The 19,304-nt window shown below is 52.3% G+C and overlaps 2 protein-coding genes across 4 annotated transcripts in view; one reads left to right on the forward strand and one right to left on the reverse strand.

Moving 5' to 3' along the window:
- Positions 1-19,304, reverse strand: part of SEPTIN11 (septin 11) — a 69,177-nt gene that overhangs the window by 34,973 nt on the left and 14,900 nt on the right. For 2 of the 3 annotated variants that reach the window (XM_053940213.1, XM_053940212.1), the window contains exon 1: positions 7,769-7,857. In XM_053940213.1, coding sequence (XP_053796188.1) covers positions 7,769-7,795 — 27 coding nt within the window. In that variant the 5' untranslated portion in view covers positions 7,796-7,857. Of the gene's footprint in view, positions 1-7,768; positions 7,858-9,876; positions 9,971-19,304 lie in introns of those variants that run through there. The other variant, XM_053940214.1, reaches the window with a different exon arrangement.
- SOWAHB (sosondowah ankyrin repeat domain family member B) lies at positions 11,981-14,195 on the forward strand. Its single transcript, XM_053940473.1, has one exon. The coding sequence runs from the start codon at positions 11,981-11,983 to the stop codon at positions 14,087-14,089; it is 2,109 nt and encodes a 702-aa protein (XP_053796448.1). The 3' UTR covers positions 14,090-14,195.

A 19,304-nucleotide genomic window follows, 5' to 3' on the forward strand; every position in this document is an offset into this window, starting at 1 on the left:
TGTTAATTCTCTGATCACAGCTTGGCACCTCACAAAACAATAGAGGGAATTATCTCCTGCTTTACACGCGCAAGAAGACAAAGGCGCACCAAGACAAAGGTATTTGCCCAAGACCACACACCAAATCAGAGGCCAAAACACTCACAGCCTGTCAGCCACACAAACCCTAATCCTAAGTGGCTCTGCTAATTATTGCTCTAATAATTAATAACTGCTCAACTGCAAATGCTGAATGGCAGGAGTGCTTTCCAGCCGGGTGAATATCCAGCTACCTGGAAACACACAACCCAAGGTCCCCTGACAGTCCCAGTCAATCACACATCAGAAACCCACGTGAATCGTTCCAATTGTTCGGTGACCATCAACTGTGCGTCCCAGAAGGGGAGGCGTTCCTCTGTAAAGTTGTTTATTCTTTTACTTTCAGCCAGGTGCTTTGTAATTCAGAACATCAGGAGAGTCTAGCACACCTTAGCTGAAGAGATGCCCCGCAGCCCAAGTCTACACTTCTTCCATGAAGGCTCTCCCCAGCACCGAGAGCTCCCGGATCTGGTGCCACTTTTTGCCTCCATTTGGACACCAGGGACTTGTGCTGCAAGCACCAAACACTTCCCTCTCCCAGAAGACTGAACCAGGCCTGTGAGAAAGGCAGGAGCATGTAAGGGATCACTTGAAGATGGAAAGATTTAAGGGAGCAGAGGGAGAAAAGAACTGACATACATTAGGTCAAGTGCTCCTGAAAAATGCCAGTTCCTTTATATATAGCGACAGTACTCTGATATCTTTTCATCTCAGCTTGCCATTGTCAGATATTAGCTGAAATTCCCTGCTTTTGCTCTGGCTGCCATATTAAAGTGCCATGTATTTAATATTAATGAGGGAGATGAAAGAAAGTGAGACTAGCCTGGCATTTTTTCTGTGATAAAAGACAGCTTGTGGCAGAAAAGCATTCATTTAAAAGCACTAGGGATTTCTCTTGGCTTGGAAATTACATACAAGATACAGGAAAACTGTAAAACCCTTTTCAAATGTAATTAAAAATCTTGATCTTCTGATTCTATAGGTTAACAAAGGCATAATGGTTGACTGGTTGTTTCTTCTGCTAAGATAACCGCAGTAGCAGGGAGTTGAGTTACCTGGCCAGAGTTACGGGAAGCTTTAGCTAAACTGCTGAAACAAGATTTGAAAAATTACTTTCCACCCCGCTTCTCCACCAGTGTTCATACCCTTGTGCTTGCACTCAGGCAAAAAAATCTCAGGGTTCAGAACTCTGCCTAAAAAAGCAAAGGTATAATGAGGCCTGCCGTAGGCCAACCCGGACATGAAGCAGATTTGAAGGAGGAAAAAGCAGCAGCCAATGGCTGCGGTGATGAAGTGGTGTGATTTGTCACCAGACGATACCACAAAATCCCTGCTCCTCTTGGGGCCTTGACATGAAGATTTGAGGACTGTGCATATGTTCAGTCCCAGATGGCTGCGTTAAGCCTTATAATCACTCCCAGCATTTACAGGGAGCAATACCTGCTCACAGTATGACAACCTAATCGTCTCGCTGCAAAAGCTCAGAATAAATGAGTACTGCTTCCAATTATTTAATTCAACGCTTTCTGACAAGACCAGCCTTGATGCCTCAAACTAGGAACAAAATAACAACAAAGATTATTGAAATAACATTAGCCATGCTGTTTCTCTGTTCATTCCACAGATAACCAAGAAACATAATCCTACCAATTACAACTAAAGGAGACAACAGGGGAAAAAATCTTCAATCACAGATGAAGCAAGAAAAGGAAAATCCAACTACATGTATGCACAACCTCTTTACTGGCAACCCTGTACATTTCCTAGACACATCCAGGCGATGTGGGGAAAGACATGTTCCTGCAGGGAGATGCCAGGAATGAGTGCCAGTCAGAACCCGGGTACCTTCACCTTTCCAGGTTGCAAGTCTCATTTCCAACCTAGTCTGTTGCCTGCCAAATTTTGTCCTAGAAAAATTAAGCCAGGATCATCAGCCTGGCATTGTACATTCATCTGAAAGCTGCCAAAAGCTCCCAGGCTGATACAGAGCAGAGGAGAAGGGTTTACGTGGGGCTGAAGTGAGATGATTTGTGTGCGACAAAACGCTAAGATGTGTCTGTGGCTACAGCAGGAGCCCCTAACTGGAAGGCTAAAAGCAGCCCTGCAATTCCACCTCTACTGCAGTTCACACCACCATACTCTCTGTGAACTCCTCTCTGCTCTGCCCCACAGAGCCACAAGCTCACAGGGTCGCCAAGCAAGCCATCTCCCCAGCTTGATCCTTTTTCTTTCTCTACAGACAAAAACAGAGCTGCCACCACCAGACTGCCAGAACCTTAATTCAAGCCAAGTTCATGTGCTTACACAAAGCGCTTCGCACACTTGGTGCATTCAATATGTCTGACAAATAAGTTCTGTTGAGCCTATTGCTTACACAGGACGTTGTAATTGACTTTGCACCCAGTGAAGCCACCAGACTTGGCAGAACACCTTCAGATCCACAGACAGCCCCAAACAGCCCAGAAAGACACTTAAAAATACCCTGCCCAGGAGTCAAAACAGTGCCTCACTTCCACACCCATCACATGAGAGAGGTTAATGCAATTCCTGAATCAAAGTCAAGAGAGGCATGCAGATTTCCAGGAACAATTTATATTAGAACTACTGCTGTGCAAAGGAATCGGTTCTTAGGAGCTGCTGGCAAAGCGGGGGCAGCAACGGTGGCAAAGCCAAAGTGGTTTTAAACCAAATCTTGTTCTATTAGCTTGTGCCAAGTATTCATGAACAGATCTGGTAAAGAAATAACCCATAATTACAGTACTTCAATAACATATTTCCAGCAGCTAGATTCCATCTGAAAATAAACCCAGAAACAGAAAATCCAATTAGACAATAGAAAGATCTAAAGAAGCTGTAAGCTCAGATGGAAGAAAGCACCAACTCCCCAAAACAGCAGCAGTCTGCTCTCTGACAGCACCTTATGTGGGATGCTACTACAGAAAACAAAATCCTCAAGCCTGCAAGGAAAGATGCAGCTTCTTCCTATTTGCAGACACTTCAACAGCTCTAATTGCAAATTCAGATCCTAAGCCTGTGTTGTCAAAAACACAGGCACAGCCTGTATTCTTAAGTAAGGAGTCCCAAAGATAGCTCAAGACTCATAAATCACAGAGCTCAGCAAAATACCTGGGAGTAATGGCCTTTGGACTACAGCTTCTGCCAGTAGAGCACCACTTAGATGGGATAAGCAGAGCACTCCAGAGAGGGAGAAAGCTTCCAGAAAGGTTGGGTACTGCTAAAGGAAAACTACAGGGAGCTGTTCTTCCTGCTTGTGGCTCTTCCTTCAGCACCTCATGCACAGCCAAGTGGACCTTGCCTACATCCCCATTCATCACACCTGTCCAAGCTGTGGACAAGAACAGTTCTGGCAACAAAGTCCTGGCCCACATGTGTCTAAACCAGGCACCATGGTGCAAAGGATGAGCAAAGGCATCCAGATTGGAGGGAACAGCCAAGAAGGAGCATCTCTTACTCCCAACTGCAAAGTGGACACAAACAAGGACTTGCACTCCGTGGAACAAGAACAACATTTGGGGTAAATTTCTGTTAAGGCTGCTGTGAGCTAAGAGAGCGAGAGCCCGAGGTGGGTTCCGCGTATCCGCTGCGGAGCCTCCTCCAGCAGCAGCGCTGAACTCCCCCCGTGCCGTGGTGTTTGTCTGAACCATTATCACGCATCGCTTCCTCCAGCGGGCTGGAGAGCTGCTCACAGAGCTGGAAGTGAAGCGTACCTAAAAAAAGCTTCCAGTACTATTGGGAGGCTTTTTTTGTTTATTCTTACATCACCTGGTCGCATCCAACTGCTCTACGCTGAAGCTGCCTCAGTATCTTTCCCTGAAAAAGCCCCTGCAGCTCACAGGACTGAAGCCTAGAGCCAAAGCACAACAAGGGTAAGGCTGGATGAGGCTGCAGCGTTTGCCAAGCCAACAGAAGACCCTCTGCCCTCAGCACCTCTCCTGCCAAGCAAGTGCTGAGCAGCCTCATGCCCATGCTACCAGAACCACCTCAAAGAGCCACAGAAAGGCCACAAGACAAGCAAGAACCCTCAGATGGCTTCACAGCAGACAGCCAGCCAAGAAAGCTCTCTCTCTCAGGGGCTGCAAAGGTGGGAAGGGAATATATAAAGCATGCCTCAGCTATGCGTAAATATTTTATTCCTCAGATTCATGCTTAGTCAATCTCCATCATTATTTTAGGGGCCTTACTCAGGCACTAAAATTGCTTCCCCATCATCTCACCTACACAAAGCAAGGGCTTTCCAAGTATCTCACTCCAGCTCATTCACACTGCAAAAGCTAGAGGTCCTGAGTATGTTGTGGGCTCACACACAACCTGCCCTGTGACCGAGGCTGAGCTGAAACAAAAGCAAGGAGGAGGCAGGTTCCCACCATTGTTAGCATCAACAGGAGCAGCAAGAATTGTCTGAAAGAATTTCCTACTGCAAACAAGGCAGCAAGGTGAATAAAGGAAACAAAAAGGTCACAAACTAAAATACAGTCCTGTGTGCACCACCCGGGGCTGCTTCCTTGGTACTGACAGCTGAGCCAGGCCAGGCCCAAAAGCCCATTTGGCAGCAGCAGGCAAGGAAGCCAAACCCCATGCCCTGGCCACCTCAGCAGCCCAAGCAGTGCCACCCACACCCACAGCATCACCACGTTCAGTGAGAGGAGCCCGCAGCCCCACAGTGCAGAAGCATGGGGTACCCCCTCCCTGGTGCCCATCTCTTGTCCCAGGCCAGTGGTCATGGTGGCCCTGTGGCACCCAGCAGCACACAGGGATGTGACTCTCCAAAGGTGTTGCCCCTAGCTCTTGCAGAGCCCAGTGGGTGTCAGCAAATCTGCTGCTCAAAGACAAAGCACAGATGCTTCAGCCCCCCTCCACCTTCCCATCTCCCTCTCCTTCCTCCCCTCCATGGAAACCAGCAGTCTCTCATTATCAAGTATTTTTAAAACAGATTGAAGAGTAAGAATACATTGTGCTGTTTTAATCTCTCAGATAATGGTTTCTATGCAAAATAAGCATTCCAGCTTCATTTTCCCTCAGTTTTTGTTAGACCTGGCAAGGGGGGGGGATACACCAAAGTATACTCTTAAATGAACATCAGTCTCACTCCTGCAACACAACCCAGCTCTGGTTCTGTACACATTTAGGATAAACACATAAAGAGAAGGGTAGGTAGGCCAGGGCCCTCTTCCATACTCAGATCTACGGACAAACCATCCAACACTGGTCAAGATGCTGGGAATTAATCCAAGAGGAAGAAAAGTGTCCCCTATCCAGCACATCTCAACAGCTTCCAGACTGGAAGTGGCTTATCTCACACTGAGCCCAGATGACCACGGCATCCCCTCAGCCTGGTGCATGCTTAAGCACAGGCGTGGATTTCATCAGCTGAGAGCTCCCGGCACCCATCCTTGCTTACGCAGGCCTCTACATTTGCATGCCAAAATCAGTCCCCATTAAGTCAAATGAAATTACAGGCAGCAACATTACACATGTGCCTTCACATCTGTGGGATCAGGGCCTTAAAAAGAAAGCCTCCCATTCTACCAAAACACGCCCTACTCTGCTACAATTAAACACAGACACTTCAGAGCAGTTCGCTCAAGTTATTTTTCTATGCATACTTTTACAATTAACATAATGTCATATCCTGCCAGGACGTAAAAGCTTGTGACTCAGGAATGTTATCATCATTTTAACTCCAACTGACTCGCTTTTGGTTTCATTCCTTTCCTTTTTCTTTCCCTCTTCCTTTAATTCTCCCTGCAACAAGTTGCACGCCACTCACGGCTCCACTTAATCATATTTTGTAAGAAAGCTGCAAAGGCAAACGTTCAGCAGCCTTGCCTTGCTCGAACATATAATTAACTATTCCTTGCAACTCCCTGCCACCCTCACAGCAAAACACCAGCAGCATGCAAAGCGGGAGCAGGGAGGATTAGATAAGGAGGTACATAAGACAGAACATGACCGACACCTCCTGAACGCCAGGCTACCATCCTTTCTTTGCTTATCACCCCAAGATAAAACAACTCCCTTGTCCAAAAAGCGCGGATTCCAGAGGATCTGCCCAGCAGCTGCTTGAGAGGAAGCCGCGTGCCCTCCTCCTTCCCTCTCCCACACGCACATGCTACTCTCGTGCTGACAGATGCTTCGTCCTGCAGTCAGTCCCACTGGACTGGACTCAGCGGTCCACAGACAAGAATTTGGTTTAACTGGTGCAAAACCTTCTGTGGATGTTGTTCCGGGATGGCCATGGACTTGGGTTAACCAAAATAACTCAAGAGGCTCAACAGCAGCACCAGTTTAACATAATAGCGGAAAAAAAAAAAAAAAAAAAAAAAAAAAAAGCGGTAAACACATTCACAAGAACAAACGGCAGTCAAGTCTTGCAATAAGCCACGTTCCTGAGCCTATTCATGCTGCAAAGTTACTGCTCCACACAAAGCCAAAAGGCTCTGCTTTGCAATACCCTTCAGCTTGCCCTAAAAAACCATCTGAAGCCACACTTTCAATGCATATTCTTACACTGAAAGACAAACTTCAATTTCCAAGCGTGCTTTACACCTTAAGATCAAGGAAACATTTCAGAAGAAGCCTTACAAATGGCCGGCATAATTTATAGGTATTCTGTTAAGAAACACCAGCTCTTATTTTGCTTAGTAGCATAACTTCCCCACCTCCAGTAACACCATTAACCCCATCTCCATACATTTGCTTTGCCACATCAGAGGAACCATACAGCCCCGCAGATCCATAAGCACATAATAAAGGCTGAAAGAAACTGGTCTCATCCTGGTCACATCTTGCACGCAGACCACTTTCTTGTTTTGAGAGGGAGTCACACTCTAGCTCCCCACTTGTGGGCAACTTCTACGTTACTCCCGAGCACTGAAAAAGTTACCGGGAAGTCGGTCAAGTCTCTCCCTCCCCTGGCCGACGATGCACAAAAGCGCATTCAGTCTGGTCACGGTGGAGTTTCATTCATGTTCCCGCAAGCTGGATGCAAGAGAGACTTCCTTTTCTTTTTCGGTATCTTTTAGCTTTTGTGGGTTTGGGGTTTTTTACACTTTCTCCCCGTCAGGGGGAAATATTTTGTCTTTCTCAATACGAACCTAAAAACCCTCTCGGCCACCACATCCCCAGAAAAACGGTCACGCTGGAAAATGCAGGACACGCTTGTCCCAGCAACACTTCCACGCCGGGACTGCCGCGCCGCGCCCGCCGCAGCCCCCCGGGGACCGCGGGCCCGTCCCGCCCGCCGGCTGCCCACCCGCACGGGGCACAGCCCATCCCGCTCTCAGCTCGTCCCACCCACGGGCAGCGGCGGGGCAGAAACACCCGCGGCAAGGCACCGACACCTCAGGGGCGGCGGGCGCAGCCCGAGACCACCCCCGCCGTTTCCCCGTGCCCGCGGGGCTACGGAGCAGCTGCCCGCCGCCGCCACGGCCCCGCCGCAATCACGAGCTGCGGCCCCAAAACGGGGCCAAATAAAGTTTGGCGCGGGCTCCCCCGGCCCCGGAAACGGGCAGAGGCGGCGCGCCGCGGCGAGCCCACCGTGCCCCTCCGGCATCGCGCCCCCGCAGCCCCCTGCCCCCTACAACACCCGGCACGGCATCCCCGGCAGCGCCCGCCGCCGCGCTCCGGCCCCGGCCCCGCGCTAGCCCCGCCGCCCCCCGGCCCCGCGCACCGCCGGTCTGCCCACGGCCACGGCCATCGCGGTGCGGTGTCTGCGCTGCGCTGCCGCCCGCCGCCTCTGCGCTGCCTGCTAGCACTGCAACATGGCCACCCGGCGGGGAGGGCCCATGCGCAATGCAAAGGGGCCGGGCGGCGAGGCGGGACCCCCCCGGCCCTCCCCCGGGGCCGCCGGGCAGCGCGGGCGGGCGACCGGCGCCGCCCTGCCGCTCGGGGAACGCCGAAAGTCGGCGGGAGCCCCGGGGGCTGCAGTCAGTGCCCAGCAGTAACCCCACCACTAATCCCTCTCCTGCCCACGCCCCCCACGCCGGGCCGCGGTACCCGTCCCCTTAACCTCGAAAGGGTCCCTCTCGCCCACCCTGGCAGCCCCACATCTGAACGCACAGACACATCTGCTCCAAAGAGACGGCCAAGCCAGCGCTCAGCAAGGTCCTCCTAGCAGCAGTTAGGTGAAGAAGGAGCGCGGGGATTCGGCAAAGAGGTATTTCTAACAAGGAGGCACACAGGAGCCCTTAACTCCCTTGCATAACAACACAGAGGACAAAACCTGCCACCTCATTCCTCATGTTTCCCCAAGCTCTTCTCTTCTGCCACACACACAGAGTTTTTCAACAAACTTGGTATACCGAACAGCAGCCGCAGCGGCCAGTTGCTCTCCCATGTCACAGCCGAGACAGCCACAATACACAGAGTGTCACCATACAATTGCAGAGAGCTTCAGCCCATACACAGTAACACCACTGCAGAAGGCTGCAAGCATCTGCCCTTCTTGTTCTTTAAACTCAACCTTCCATACCCCTCATGGTCACACATCACACCTGTGTGCCCTCTGTTCCCTTTGGTGACTGGGCAGCACACCTGGGCACTCCCTGCCTCGTTACCTGCAATGCTGCTCACCTGCCTGTCACAGCTGTAGCCCGTTGGGGATGAGGCTCGGCAACAACCCCACTCCCAATTCCACAAACTGTGTGCCTACACCCCCACTCCACTAAATGACTTCCAGGGCTGAAGAGAAGCACAGCTGCCTACTTGCCACTCCAGCTGACAAACACTTAACATCCTGGTGTTGAGCACTATATCCCTTTATCTAAAAAAAAAAAAAAAAAAAAAAGGGGGTGCTCTCAGGGCCAAGCCAAACATGTCTGCTTGCCAGTCTTTGACCAAGGTAGTGATGAAAAAGAAGCCCTGCACTGTTTTGTGAGACATAAAACACCAAAGGGCTACAGAAAGCAAGAGACCCTATTTGCTGCACACATGAAGGATATACTGAATTATGGACACATATAAGAACATCCACAGAATCAAAAGGAAAAAGCCAGAAGAATAAAAACTGACAGCACAAATAAATGACCAGAGATAGTGTTAAGCAAATAGAGCTCTTCAGTACACTTACCATTTGTAGTCCCTTTGATGTCAAGCTTGTACCTTTTCCCTCCAAAAGCCATTTCTGTACGGCTACGTAGTAACACACGGCTGTTTGAAGAGGGCTACAGAGTCCAGGTATCTCCTTCCTGCAGCTTTTTTGACTATGCTTTGAAGAACTCAGGGGCTGATCTTGGAGAACAGTCCCCCACACCAGCTCCTGTGCCCCCAGCCTGAACCAGAACCAGTGGAAGTGCACCACCTGACCCTGCTCCCCACCAGCAGCTGAGGCTCTGTACCTGGGCCCTCAGCTGGGCACAGGTGCAGCCCTCACCAGCAAAGCTGCTACACCAACAGACATGCAAGGGTGTCTACCAGGAACATTTGGCAAACACAGCTAATGCAGTGTTTTCATCACTCTAACATGTTAGGCGTTGATGCCAATATCTGAAGGAGGCTCCAGTGTTACACTCACTACTGCTCTTGTAGCAAATTCCTCCTGCACGCACAGCTCCAGGTGAGGAGGTGCTGAGCCAGCCTGTGCTGGTAAATGCGCCCGGACCAGTGCAGCCTCTAGTGGAAACCTGGTGATCCTATCTAAGGAGCTGCCCTCGTGGCACCTGTGGGTGAGGCAGACAGAGCTTCCTCTCGTCTGGATTAGAGATGCATGATACTCCTACATCAGCATAACTCAACCAACATGAAAATCTCCTGTGCTCATAAAACCTTGATGTGACTCACCGTGTCCTTCCTTGGCCCAGAGCTGGGAGAGCCGGGGACGCGCTTCCTCCTCGATACTCATGCACACACACCTTCCTGGGTATGGCCATCCGCTCTGAAAGAGCAGGGGCAGAAAAACATCAGCACAAAGAAACGTTCTGCCATCATCCCAGACCTCAGCTAGTGCAGCTCTCTGCAATTGCTGGCGTTCAGCACCTTGTTCCTCAAAATTTCATACCTGTGGCTAACAAATCAACACCCAGGCAAAGAGAATTGCCAGCCCCTCATTCCAAGAACCCCACAGGAACTGTTTCAATGCCTCCAAAGATGTTTGCATCATTTTGCAAAGCCACCATACACAGGGCATCATCACACCACTTCTGACAACTTCAACCCATGCAGAATAACACCATACCATGTCCAAAAGCATCAAGCATCAGTCTTGGTGTGGTTGGTGGTTTTTTTTTTTTTTTTTTTTTTTTTTTTTTTTTTTTTTTTTTTTTTTTTTTTAGCCCAACCTTTTATACCCTCATGGTTCACGCATCGCATCTGTGTTCCCTCTGTTCCCTTTGGTGATTGGTCAGTGCACACCATTACCTTCAATGCCGTTCACCTGCCTGTCACAGCTGTAGCCCATTAGGGATAAGGCTCAGCCACAGCCCCACTCCCAATTCCCACAAACTACAGTTTGCCCACTGTTGTTTATTTGGATTTTTTATCTTTGCAATCTACCCTCCTTTCTTATTTGTGATCACAGTTACAACCATTATGCTCCATTCATTTCCTCTCAGTTGCTTCTGCTGAGAGCATGCTGCTAACAAATGCTGTTGTGACGCAATCCAGGGCTCATCAGAAGAGGAGGGAGAAATGTACGGCGTGGAGAGCAGCACCAAAGGAATGTGCTAAGTGATAAAATACTAACATGAGCCTTACTCTCTCCCAGCACCTGCACCCTATCCAGATGAAGACAGCTGATGGGATGTAGCTTGTACACAGCATCTATTGCAATCTCTGTTTGTGAGGGCTGCACACACTTCTGGGTTTGCAGCAGGCTGCAGGATATTCCAGCTGCTTACATGACAGGCAGCTAAAAATATTTATGGATAGCCAGGAGCCTGCAGCAGAGATGGCTTCTGAAATGTGACTTAGGGCCTGATCCAGACCTCTTTAAAGCCAGGGAGCCCACACTGAGCTCAGTCTCTCCATTCTCTGACTGTGAGACAGAAAATCCAGCACACCTTCTCTCCCACATTTTTACCCATAATTCAGTCCCTAAACTGCTTGGGGCAGGGGCCGTCATTTTTTTTTGGTGTGCACAGGGCACACTGCCTGTTCCTCTCAGCTGTTACTACGTACACACTTGTAGTAACAGCATGGGCAGTCCACAACAATGTGAGATCCCCACAACAGTACAATGTGTGTCCAACCTCTCTCAGCCACGCAGCAAGTACAGAGATGAGATGTGGTGAGATACGATTTGACTGCAGACACCCACCCGTGGTGTTTGTGTGTTGTTGTCGTACGCGGGTACAATCACACACACTTGTAATAACAGCTACCCCAAACCACAACGCATTTGTGAATCTTTACTGCCAGTTTTTCTAAGTACTGCACCACAGGGCAGTTCAGGTCGGGAGGCATCTCTGGTGTTTAGGTGTTTCATGGCACCTAAATATCCCTGAGGATGGAGACCTACCCTTTCCGGCCAACATGTTCTCATAGCTGACCACCCTCACAGTAAAACAGTTTTCCCTCACACACAAATGGAATTTCAATTTTTGCCTATCATCTCCTGTCCGTTCACTGACACAATGACTGATAAGCATCTCTTTGGTCTCACTGCCTGCCAGCAAAGGACCCTCGCACCTCTCAGCTCCTCCCGCCCGCCTAGCCTGCTTCTCTCCTTCGGTGTCGCCTCTCCTCAGCGCTGTCACCCCAGCTCGCACCTCCACGGGCCGTCACCTCGGGCAAAGGCGACCGTGGGGTGGCGGCCCGGCCGCGGAGGAGGTGGAGGAGGAGGCGGAGAGGCCCGGCGCGGCAGGAGGCGGGTTTCCCCGCCGCACCTGGGTGCAGCGCCGAGCACCGAGGCGCAGCACCGAGCACCGAAAGCCGGCCGCTCCGGAGCATGGCGCGGGAGCTGAGCCAGGAGGCTGTGCTGGACTTCCTCTGGGCGGCCGGGGGGCGAGCCCCCAACACGGCGCTGCTCCGCCACTTCCAGCGGTTCCTCCGCGACCCGGCGCTGACGGAGCAGCAGCGGCGGGAGCGCCGCGAGTACTTCAAGAGCCTCGTCAACTCCCTGGCCACCGTCCACCCCGCCGCCGCCCCCGGCGCCTCCAAGGACATCGTCCTCCGCCGCAGGTACCGCGACCTCCTCGATGAGGAGCTGCCACCTCCGGAGGAACAGCGGGAGCAGGAGGAAGAAAAGAACGAACCGCCGCCGCCGCCCCGACGCGACCCCGACGGGCGGCGCGGCCCCCGCGGGGAGGCGGCGGAGCAGGGGCGGCCCGGCGGGGCGGGGGGCTGCGCCGCCCGGGGCCGGGGCGGGCCGTGCTGCGAGTGCCGCCGGGCGCGCCGCGCCGCCGCCGCCGTGCCCGCGCCGGGCCCCGGGACACCGCCCGCCCCCCGGCCGCCCCGCTCCCGCTCCCCGCCGCCACCGCCGCAGCCGCCCCCGTACCGGACCCAGCCGCTGTCCTCGGGCCCCTGGGCGCTTCGCCCCGGCGGCACAGCGCGGCCCCAGCCCCCGGCGCTGCCGTCGTATCCTGGGGCGCTGTCCCCCGCGGTGCCGCCCCGGTCCCTATCGCCGCCGCCGCCTGCCGCCGGGCCGCCCTCTGCCACGGCGCCCCGGTCCCGGATGCCACCGTTGCCACCGGGCCCGGAGATGCCGCCTCCCTACAGGTTGCCTCAGCCCCGATCTCCGCCGCAGCCGGCGACTGGGATGCCCTTGCTGAAGGCCCCTCGACCCTCAGCAAGCCCGGGGAGGCGACCCCACGCCGGACCCATCCCGTCCCCGCTGCTGTCATCGGGCCCCAGGGCGCTGTCCCCCCGTGACCTGCCCCCATCCCGATCCTTGCCGTTGCTGTCCGCCCCGGAGGTGCTGCCCCTGTCCCGGTCCCTGCAGGCACTCCCCGCCAGCCCCTCCTCATCGTCACTGCTTTTGTCAGGCCCCGAGGTGCTCGCTTCCACCAGGCTGCCCCCATCGCAGTCCAGGTCCCTGCAGCAGCTCCCCACTAGGCCGTCCCCAGACCTGCCGAGGGGATCCAGGGGGCTGACCCCCAAGGAATCAACCCAACCTCAAGTCCTGCGACTGTACCCGTGTCAAAGCCTGACACTGCCGTCAGGTCCTGGGATCCTGCCCACAACCAGGTCCCCCCCACTTCAATCCCTGCCACAGTCCGCCACTCTCCCGTCCCCATCCCGCTCCCTGCAGCCACCCCTTGCCAGGTCACCCCCATCCCAGTCCTTGCTGCCAGCACAGGGCCCCGCAGTGCCCCAAGCCCCGGAGAGCCAGCCCCCGGCACCGCTGCCTGTTTTCCGGAGCATCAGGTGCCAGCTCGCTTTGTCGGAGGCGCAGGGCAACCCCCCCTCAGTGCACGATGACTGCGGGCGGCAGCCTCGCTCCGCGCTCGCCAAGAGCTCCCCTAGGAACGCCGCAAGCCGGGGGCCTGTGGTGCCGCTGGGACAGCGGGAGCACGCCTGGCTGGTGGCAATGTCAGCGGGCTGCTGGGCTCAGGTGCGAGGGCTCTTTCTGGAAGAGCCTGAGCTGGCCCTGCAGAGGGACTTCATATCAGGCTTCACGGTCCTTCACTGGCTGGCCAAGCACGGCGACGGGCCGGGCCTGCAGGAGCTGGCAGCGGCGGCGCGGCAGGTCGGGCTGGCCCTGGACGTGGACGCCCGCTCGGGCTGCGGGTACACGCCGCTGCACCTGGCTGCCATACACGGCCACCAGCTTGTCATCAAGGTGCTGGTGCTGCAGCTGGGGTGCCAGGTGCAGGTGCGGGACGGCAGCGGGCGCCGGCCGTGGGAATACCTGGGCAGCTCCACCTCGGGGGAGATCTGGCAGCTCCTGGAGGCACCCCGTGGCACAATCATGTTCCCCACGCAGCCCCTGGCCCGCAGCGTGTCCTCTGTCAGCAAGGTCTCGCCGTCCACCGGCAGGGCAGCGCTGCCTGCCTGCCTCAGGGTGCAGCTCGGGCGTGGGGCAGTGTCCCACCCATCCGGCAGCGACAGCGACTGAGACAGCTCCCCCGGCACCCCCTGCCAGTGGAGATGGGACCTTGGTGGCCACCCTGAGAGAGAAAGCCACGCAGGCAGAACAAAAGCTGTGAAACAGACTGAACCTATTGAAGAATGTACTTTTAAATTATTCCAATGAACTGTTGTCTGAGCCTCTCTGCCCTCCGTCCCATTTCTTGCTTTTCTACCAGAGAAGGATGCAGTAACTCTGCTGGAAGCAGGAAGAACCCTCGGGAGGCAAGTCCTCTGCAGCCGGCAGGGCCAGGACCAGCTGCTGGATGCAGCCATGGCCACCAGCATTAGTGGGGCCATGGCTTTGGGGTGAGGCTCAAGTCTGGCCCCAATCAGGGTAGAGCACTTCCTTTTGCTGACAGTGACAGATTGTTGTTGGTCCTGGGGCTTGCAAAACACTTGTTTATACCACCTAAATTCTGGGGAGTAGTAAAACTACATCCCTTTTTAATCCCAGCGGATTAAGGATGAGTCCCTCTTTTAAAAATGCAGCTGATCAAGATCCAGCCTTCCGGTGAGTAGGGAAGGCGTTTCCCAGGCCACCTTGCCCACCATTCCATGCTGAAAGGAATGCAGGGCAGCACCACAGCCCTGCTGCCCTCCATAGGTGCCTGGGGCTGCCCAGCGGTGTCCCTGCTGCTCCCTCATTCCTACGCCTCCAGTTGCTCTCCTCACATCACAGGATTAGGAAGTGGTACCTGTGCTGTGGCTAGAGTCCTGTTCCCACATCCTGTGATGGAAAGCATTGTGGCAGGATTCTGTGTTGGGCAGAAAAGGAGCTGTGCTCTAGTATGGGTCCCAGTCTTGCAGAGGTAGTTTCATAACCAGAGCTGCATTTTCCCAGAGACACCAGCCCTAAATTGCCTGTTAGGTGTTTATGTGATGGGGGCAGGTGGGATTGGGGGGCCAAGTGCAGTCAAGAGATGTCCAGTGGAGTAATTCCTCAGAGTTTACAAAAAACAAACTGTCTTTAGGAATCTCAGTGGATTGTGTGGGTCCTATAATGTACTCTGCTCTCTGATTTAACATAAATGAGCCTCTAAAGTGTCAAAAATTGCAACAAGTTAATCTTGCACCTAATCTGTCTCTCCTATCGATCCTCTATGGAGGCAGGAAGAGAGCTAAGATGCATGAGACAGGGATCCAGTGCTGCTGGGTTGATGCTGCTGCTGCTGCTGCTGCTGCTGCTGCTGCTGCTGCTGCTGGGTGACCCTGGGTACAGGACCAGTGAAACTGGGACTGCTGTCTCAGCCTCAGTGGGAGGCTTTGGGGCACAGCAGAGCAGGAGGTGGGAGCGCTCATGCATTTGAGGCATGTGTGTGAATGCCTGCAGTTTCGGGGAGGAACAGGAATGAGGGCAGCAGAACCTGACCCTTGCATAACACGCGTGCCAGGGAATGCCTCGAGTCCTTGCTCAAGCACTAATTGAGGTCTCCGCTTTGCTTGGGGTTTATTTGAGGGAGGACCTTTTTCCTGCACAAGGGAAGCTACTCTGCCTGACTCTCGGGCCACGGAAGGTTGCGGCCTTTTCCCAGCCTGTTTTTCTCCTTTTACAGGGAAAGTGTTCAGTAAACCAAAGCAGTGTGCTGTCAATAATCATTCCTCTCTGAGACGAAACACCATCTTGAACTCATAAGCAATTCAGCTGTGAAGTGGCCTCTGAGCCACCGGCATGAGAACTTGGAGGGCCCTCTGGGACTCCTCCACAGCAGGAGGAATTCCCCCTTCCTCTTCTATCCAGCTGGGGTTTATAGTTTAGGTCACACCAAGACACAAAGTGGCTACTGCCTGGGAAAGCAATGAAGCCTTTTCCACCACATTTAGAGCCGTTGTCGCTATTCACATCATGCACTAGGCTCCCTTGGGAAAGGGATCCCTAAAGCCTTCCACAAGCCTTGGCTAGGAGCTCCTAAAAGCAACCCTGTTGACAGGGGTTGTCAGGGATGCCACCAGAGCCTTCCTGTACAGGGAGCTTCTCAGAAGGAACCCCAAATGAAAGAAGTTTGTGAACTGAATAAAACTGGGGGGAGGGGGGGCATTTTTTTTCCTCCAAAAACAGCTTCCAAAGAACAAGGTTTCCCCCTTTGTATCTTCAATGCTGCTAAGACAGTGCTACCTTGGGATTCTCATCTTACAATCTTTCCCTGACCTTTCTCTGTGACGCAAACCTAAGTGGTGCTTTTTTTTTTTCCTGCACACTGTTTCAGACCTAGCCTGCCATCTTTTTCAGAGCCCTTTTCTCTCCCTAGCAGTGTTGTCAGACTGCTGAACTAAATAAGTTGTGACCTAATTCTGTGATCACTGTTTGCTTGCCTATTGAGATGACACAGATAAGCTGGTTTCTCCAATTTTTAAATTACAGGGCAACTGTTAGGAAACTCTAAACTTTCCATTCTGGATTCAGTGTGCATTCACTCTGGTTTATCACCTTAGTGGTGTTAGGACTGCTAGCATTGCTAATACTGCACAGCTTCTACACCACACAGTTATTTGAGGTAATAACCACTCTTGAAACTCCCAGAAAGCCTCATCCTCCCAAGATTTCTGCTGGTGAAATTAGCAGTGAACAGGGTGAAACCCATCTCCAGCCCATGGTGGGAGGCAGGGTTCCCTCAGCCACACCTGGAGGAATCACAACTGCTGCCCTGGTGCATCACAGATCCAGTCAGCCAGGAGCAATCCACCACTGGATACACATGCAGCCTGAGCACCTCCATTTCCACATTCTCCTGATCTCCTTGCTACTTACTTGTGAGCCTGCCTGGCCCCTTCCCCACCTGTGCACGCCGCTGTTTCCTCATTGCAGCTGGACGTGGCTCCTTGCCTCACACCCAGTCCAGGCATCTGACTTTGCACCACCCTGAAACACAGCACACGCCGTGGATTAATGCACAGCAGGACTCTGCCCTCTCCTCTCCTTGCATCTAAAACACACCTCCCACTTGGCGGCTGCTGCTGGTAAAGTCCACCCCTCTTCTCTGTCACGCTTATCTCTGATCAGCTGCTTTGTGCTCCAAAGCCCACGTCCTATAGAAGGGGGAGGGTGTTCCCGTGCCTTGGCCTTTGCCCAGCGCAGGCTGTCAAACCTGAGCCTTAGGAAGCCTTGGCAAAGGTAACCCCTCATCACCCGCTCGCAGGGCACACCCCTTCACACCCACTCATCTGACGGCTAAAAGGCAGTGCAGCACAGCGGGACGTTCAGCTGCATCCACGCCTCTGGACACGGACCGAAGGCTGGAGCAATGGTGGGAGCCCAGCTCAAAGAGCCCAAGAGGCTTTTGTGCAAGTAAGAAAGTGTTCCTGGGCAGATCAGGTGAGCAAGAGCACAGAACATTGCAAAATGAAACTAATGGCCATAGGACCCTTTATATCACAGCACTTTATGAAGCAGAGACATGTAGAACTTATAGAATTAAAAAAAAAAAAAAAAGAGTCCATCACACAAAATACACTTTTTTTTCCTCCTGTGACAAATGTCATTTTGAATTAAATAGTTTGTGTACAACTCCACAGTGAGAAGAAAGTCTTGCACACTTTCAGCAAGTAATGAAACAATCACAAAGGCTACTAAATCCTGTTAAAGCTAGAATTTCTCATGACTACATTTACTACAAGTAGCACCAGATGGAGGTTAGCAGAGTGGGGTTTAGAATAAGAACACCCCCACCCCTTCCCAATTAACAGTACAGCCTAAATTTCCCCAGTAAATGAGGACTGTTAGCCTTTCAGGGAAATACAAATATTGTCTTTGGAAACTCAGTCACACTGGAAAGGTCTAAAAGGAGAATTCTTAGTTTAGTTCAATTAATACCCCTCATTCCCATCATGAGTCTATTTAAGCATAGAAAATGTGTTTTACCATTAATTAAAATAAATATATTTTAGGATACCAAGAAAAGCTTGGTACAGAGGCACTATTGTGTTAAATACCTAACTGAACACATAGTGCAATACTTGTCTGTGAAGACACAGATGGGTGATCTTGTGGAGGTTGGTTTTCTCCTTAGAGCTGTTAATTTGACCTGGTGGAGCAAACTACTTTTTGGATCATTTAAATAAGGCTAAGGCTCATGGTATTTTAAATCTGGATAGGATTTCAGCAAAGGCACTTAAGCTCCTCATACCTATCAGGACTTCCTTACAGTACGGGTTGTCATAAAATAAAAGCAACCCAAAATCTGTTTGTGAAAGATATCTTTACACTGCTCTTAAGATTTTTTAGCTCTGATGGTACTGGAGGAAAGCACAAAACTGCTCATGGCAGATGGGTCTGATAAAGATTTCGGGTGCTTTCGTTGCTATGTGATAGTGTTTCATAGGCTGCCATGCTCTATGTGCTCAAAAGCCACAAGCTATTTAAAATTAAGAAATCCTAGTTTCTGTTGTGAAGGAAAGGCCCATCAAAACTATTGGCAAAGTGCTCCACACAGGCAGGTCCGTCTGTATGGACTGGCTTCAGTTTACATTTCTAATGCTGCCATGGCCAGCAAGGACCAAAATCCTCCAAGATGTGTCCCAGCAGCTTCCCTCTTGCTGAGGGGCCTCTGTAAAGAGAGCTCTTGGTTTAAATATTTTCTTTTGCCCTTCTTGAGTCACAGCTCCAGAGTGAAGGAATGTTCTGAAGCATTTGATACCAGAAGAGGTATTTTATAGACTTTAATGAAGTCCAGGATATTTCAGTGGAAGTGGGAATTAGAAGAATTTGAATTGGTGTGTGTCGCAGACCTGAAGTCCCATGGTAATTCCACAGGGAACAAATAGCTTTGCACAGCCAGGCACAGGGCAGGTGTTATTGCAGGTTGTCCAAAGTCCACGTGGGACGTGCATGCCACTGGTAAACAGCAGAGAATGTGTCAGAGAAATGGGAAGGTCTTGAGTCTCACTTTGAGCGAGGACAAGAGGTACTTGCCAGGCCTTAGTGGGGAGTATTGTTGCTACAGGGATGCAGAGCTGTGCTCCTCCATCCACAAACACTGCACCCTCCTTATCTCCCGAGTGCTTCTCACACTGCCTGGTGATGGTATCTAAAGTGACCCTAGAACAAAACAGGCAGCTGATAAGGAGGGGAGCTGATAAGGATGAGGGCAGGGTTTGTCCTCAGAGCTAGGCTGTTCACAAGCCTTCTAGTGGCCAGGGAAGGCAGTGGGGCCAAGGGAGAAGCAGATGCTGCTGCTCACTTGCAGCCTGCAGGACTCTGCTGAGCT

The sequence above is a fragment of the Vidua chalybeata genome, chromosome 4, assembly GCF_026979565.1.
Source record: "Vidua chalybeata isolate OUT-0048 chromosome 4, bVidCha1 merged haplotype, whole genome shotgun sequence".
Classification (NCBI taxonomy): domain Eukaryota; kingdom Metazoa; phylum Chordata; class Aves; order Passeriformes; family Viduidae; genus Vidua; species Vidua chalybeata.

Bases quoted from the DNA above. Each gene is read 5' to 3' on its own strand.
- SOWAHB (XM_053940473.1), top strand. From the start codon at position 11,981: ATGGCGCGGGAGCTGAGCCAGGAGGCTGTGCTGGACTTCCTCTGGGCG.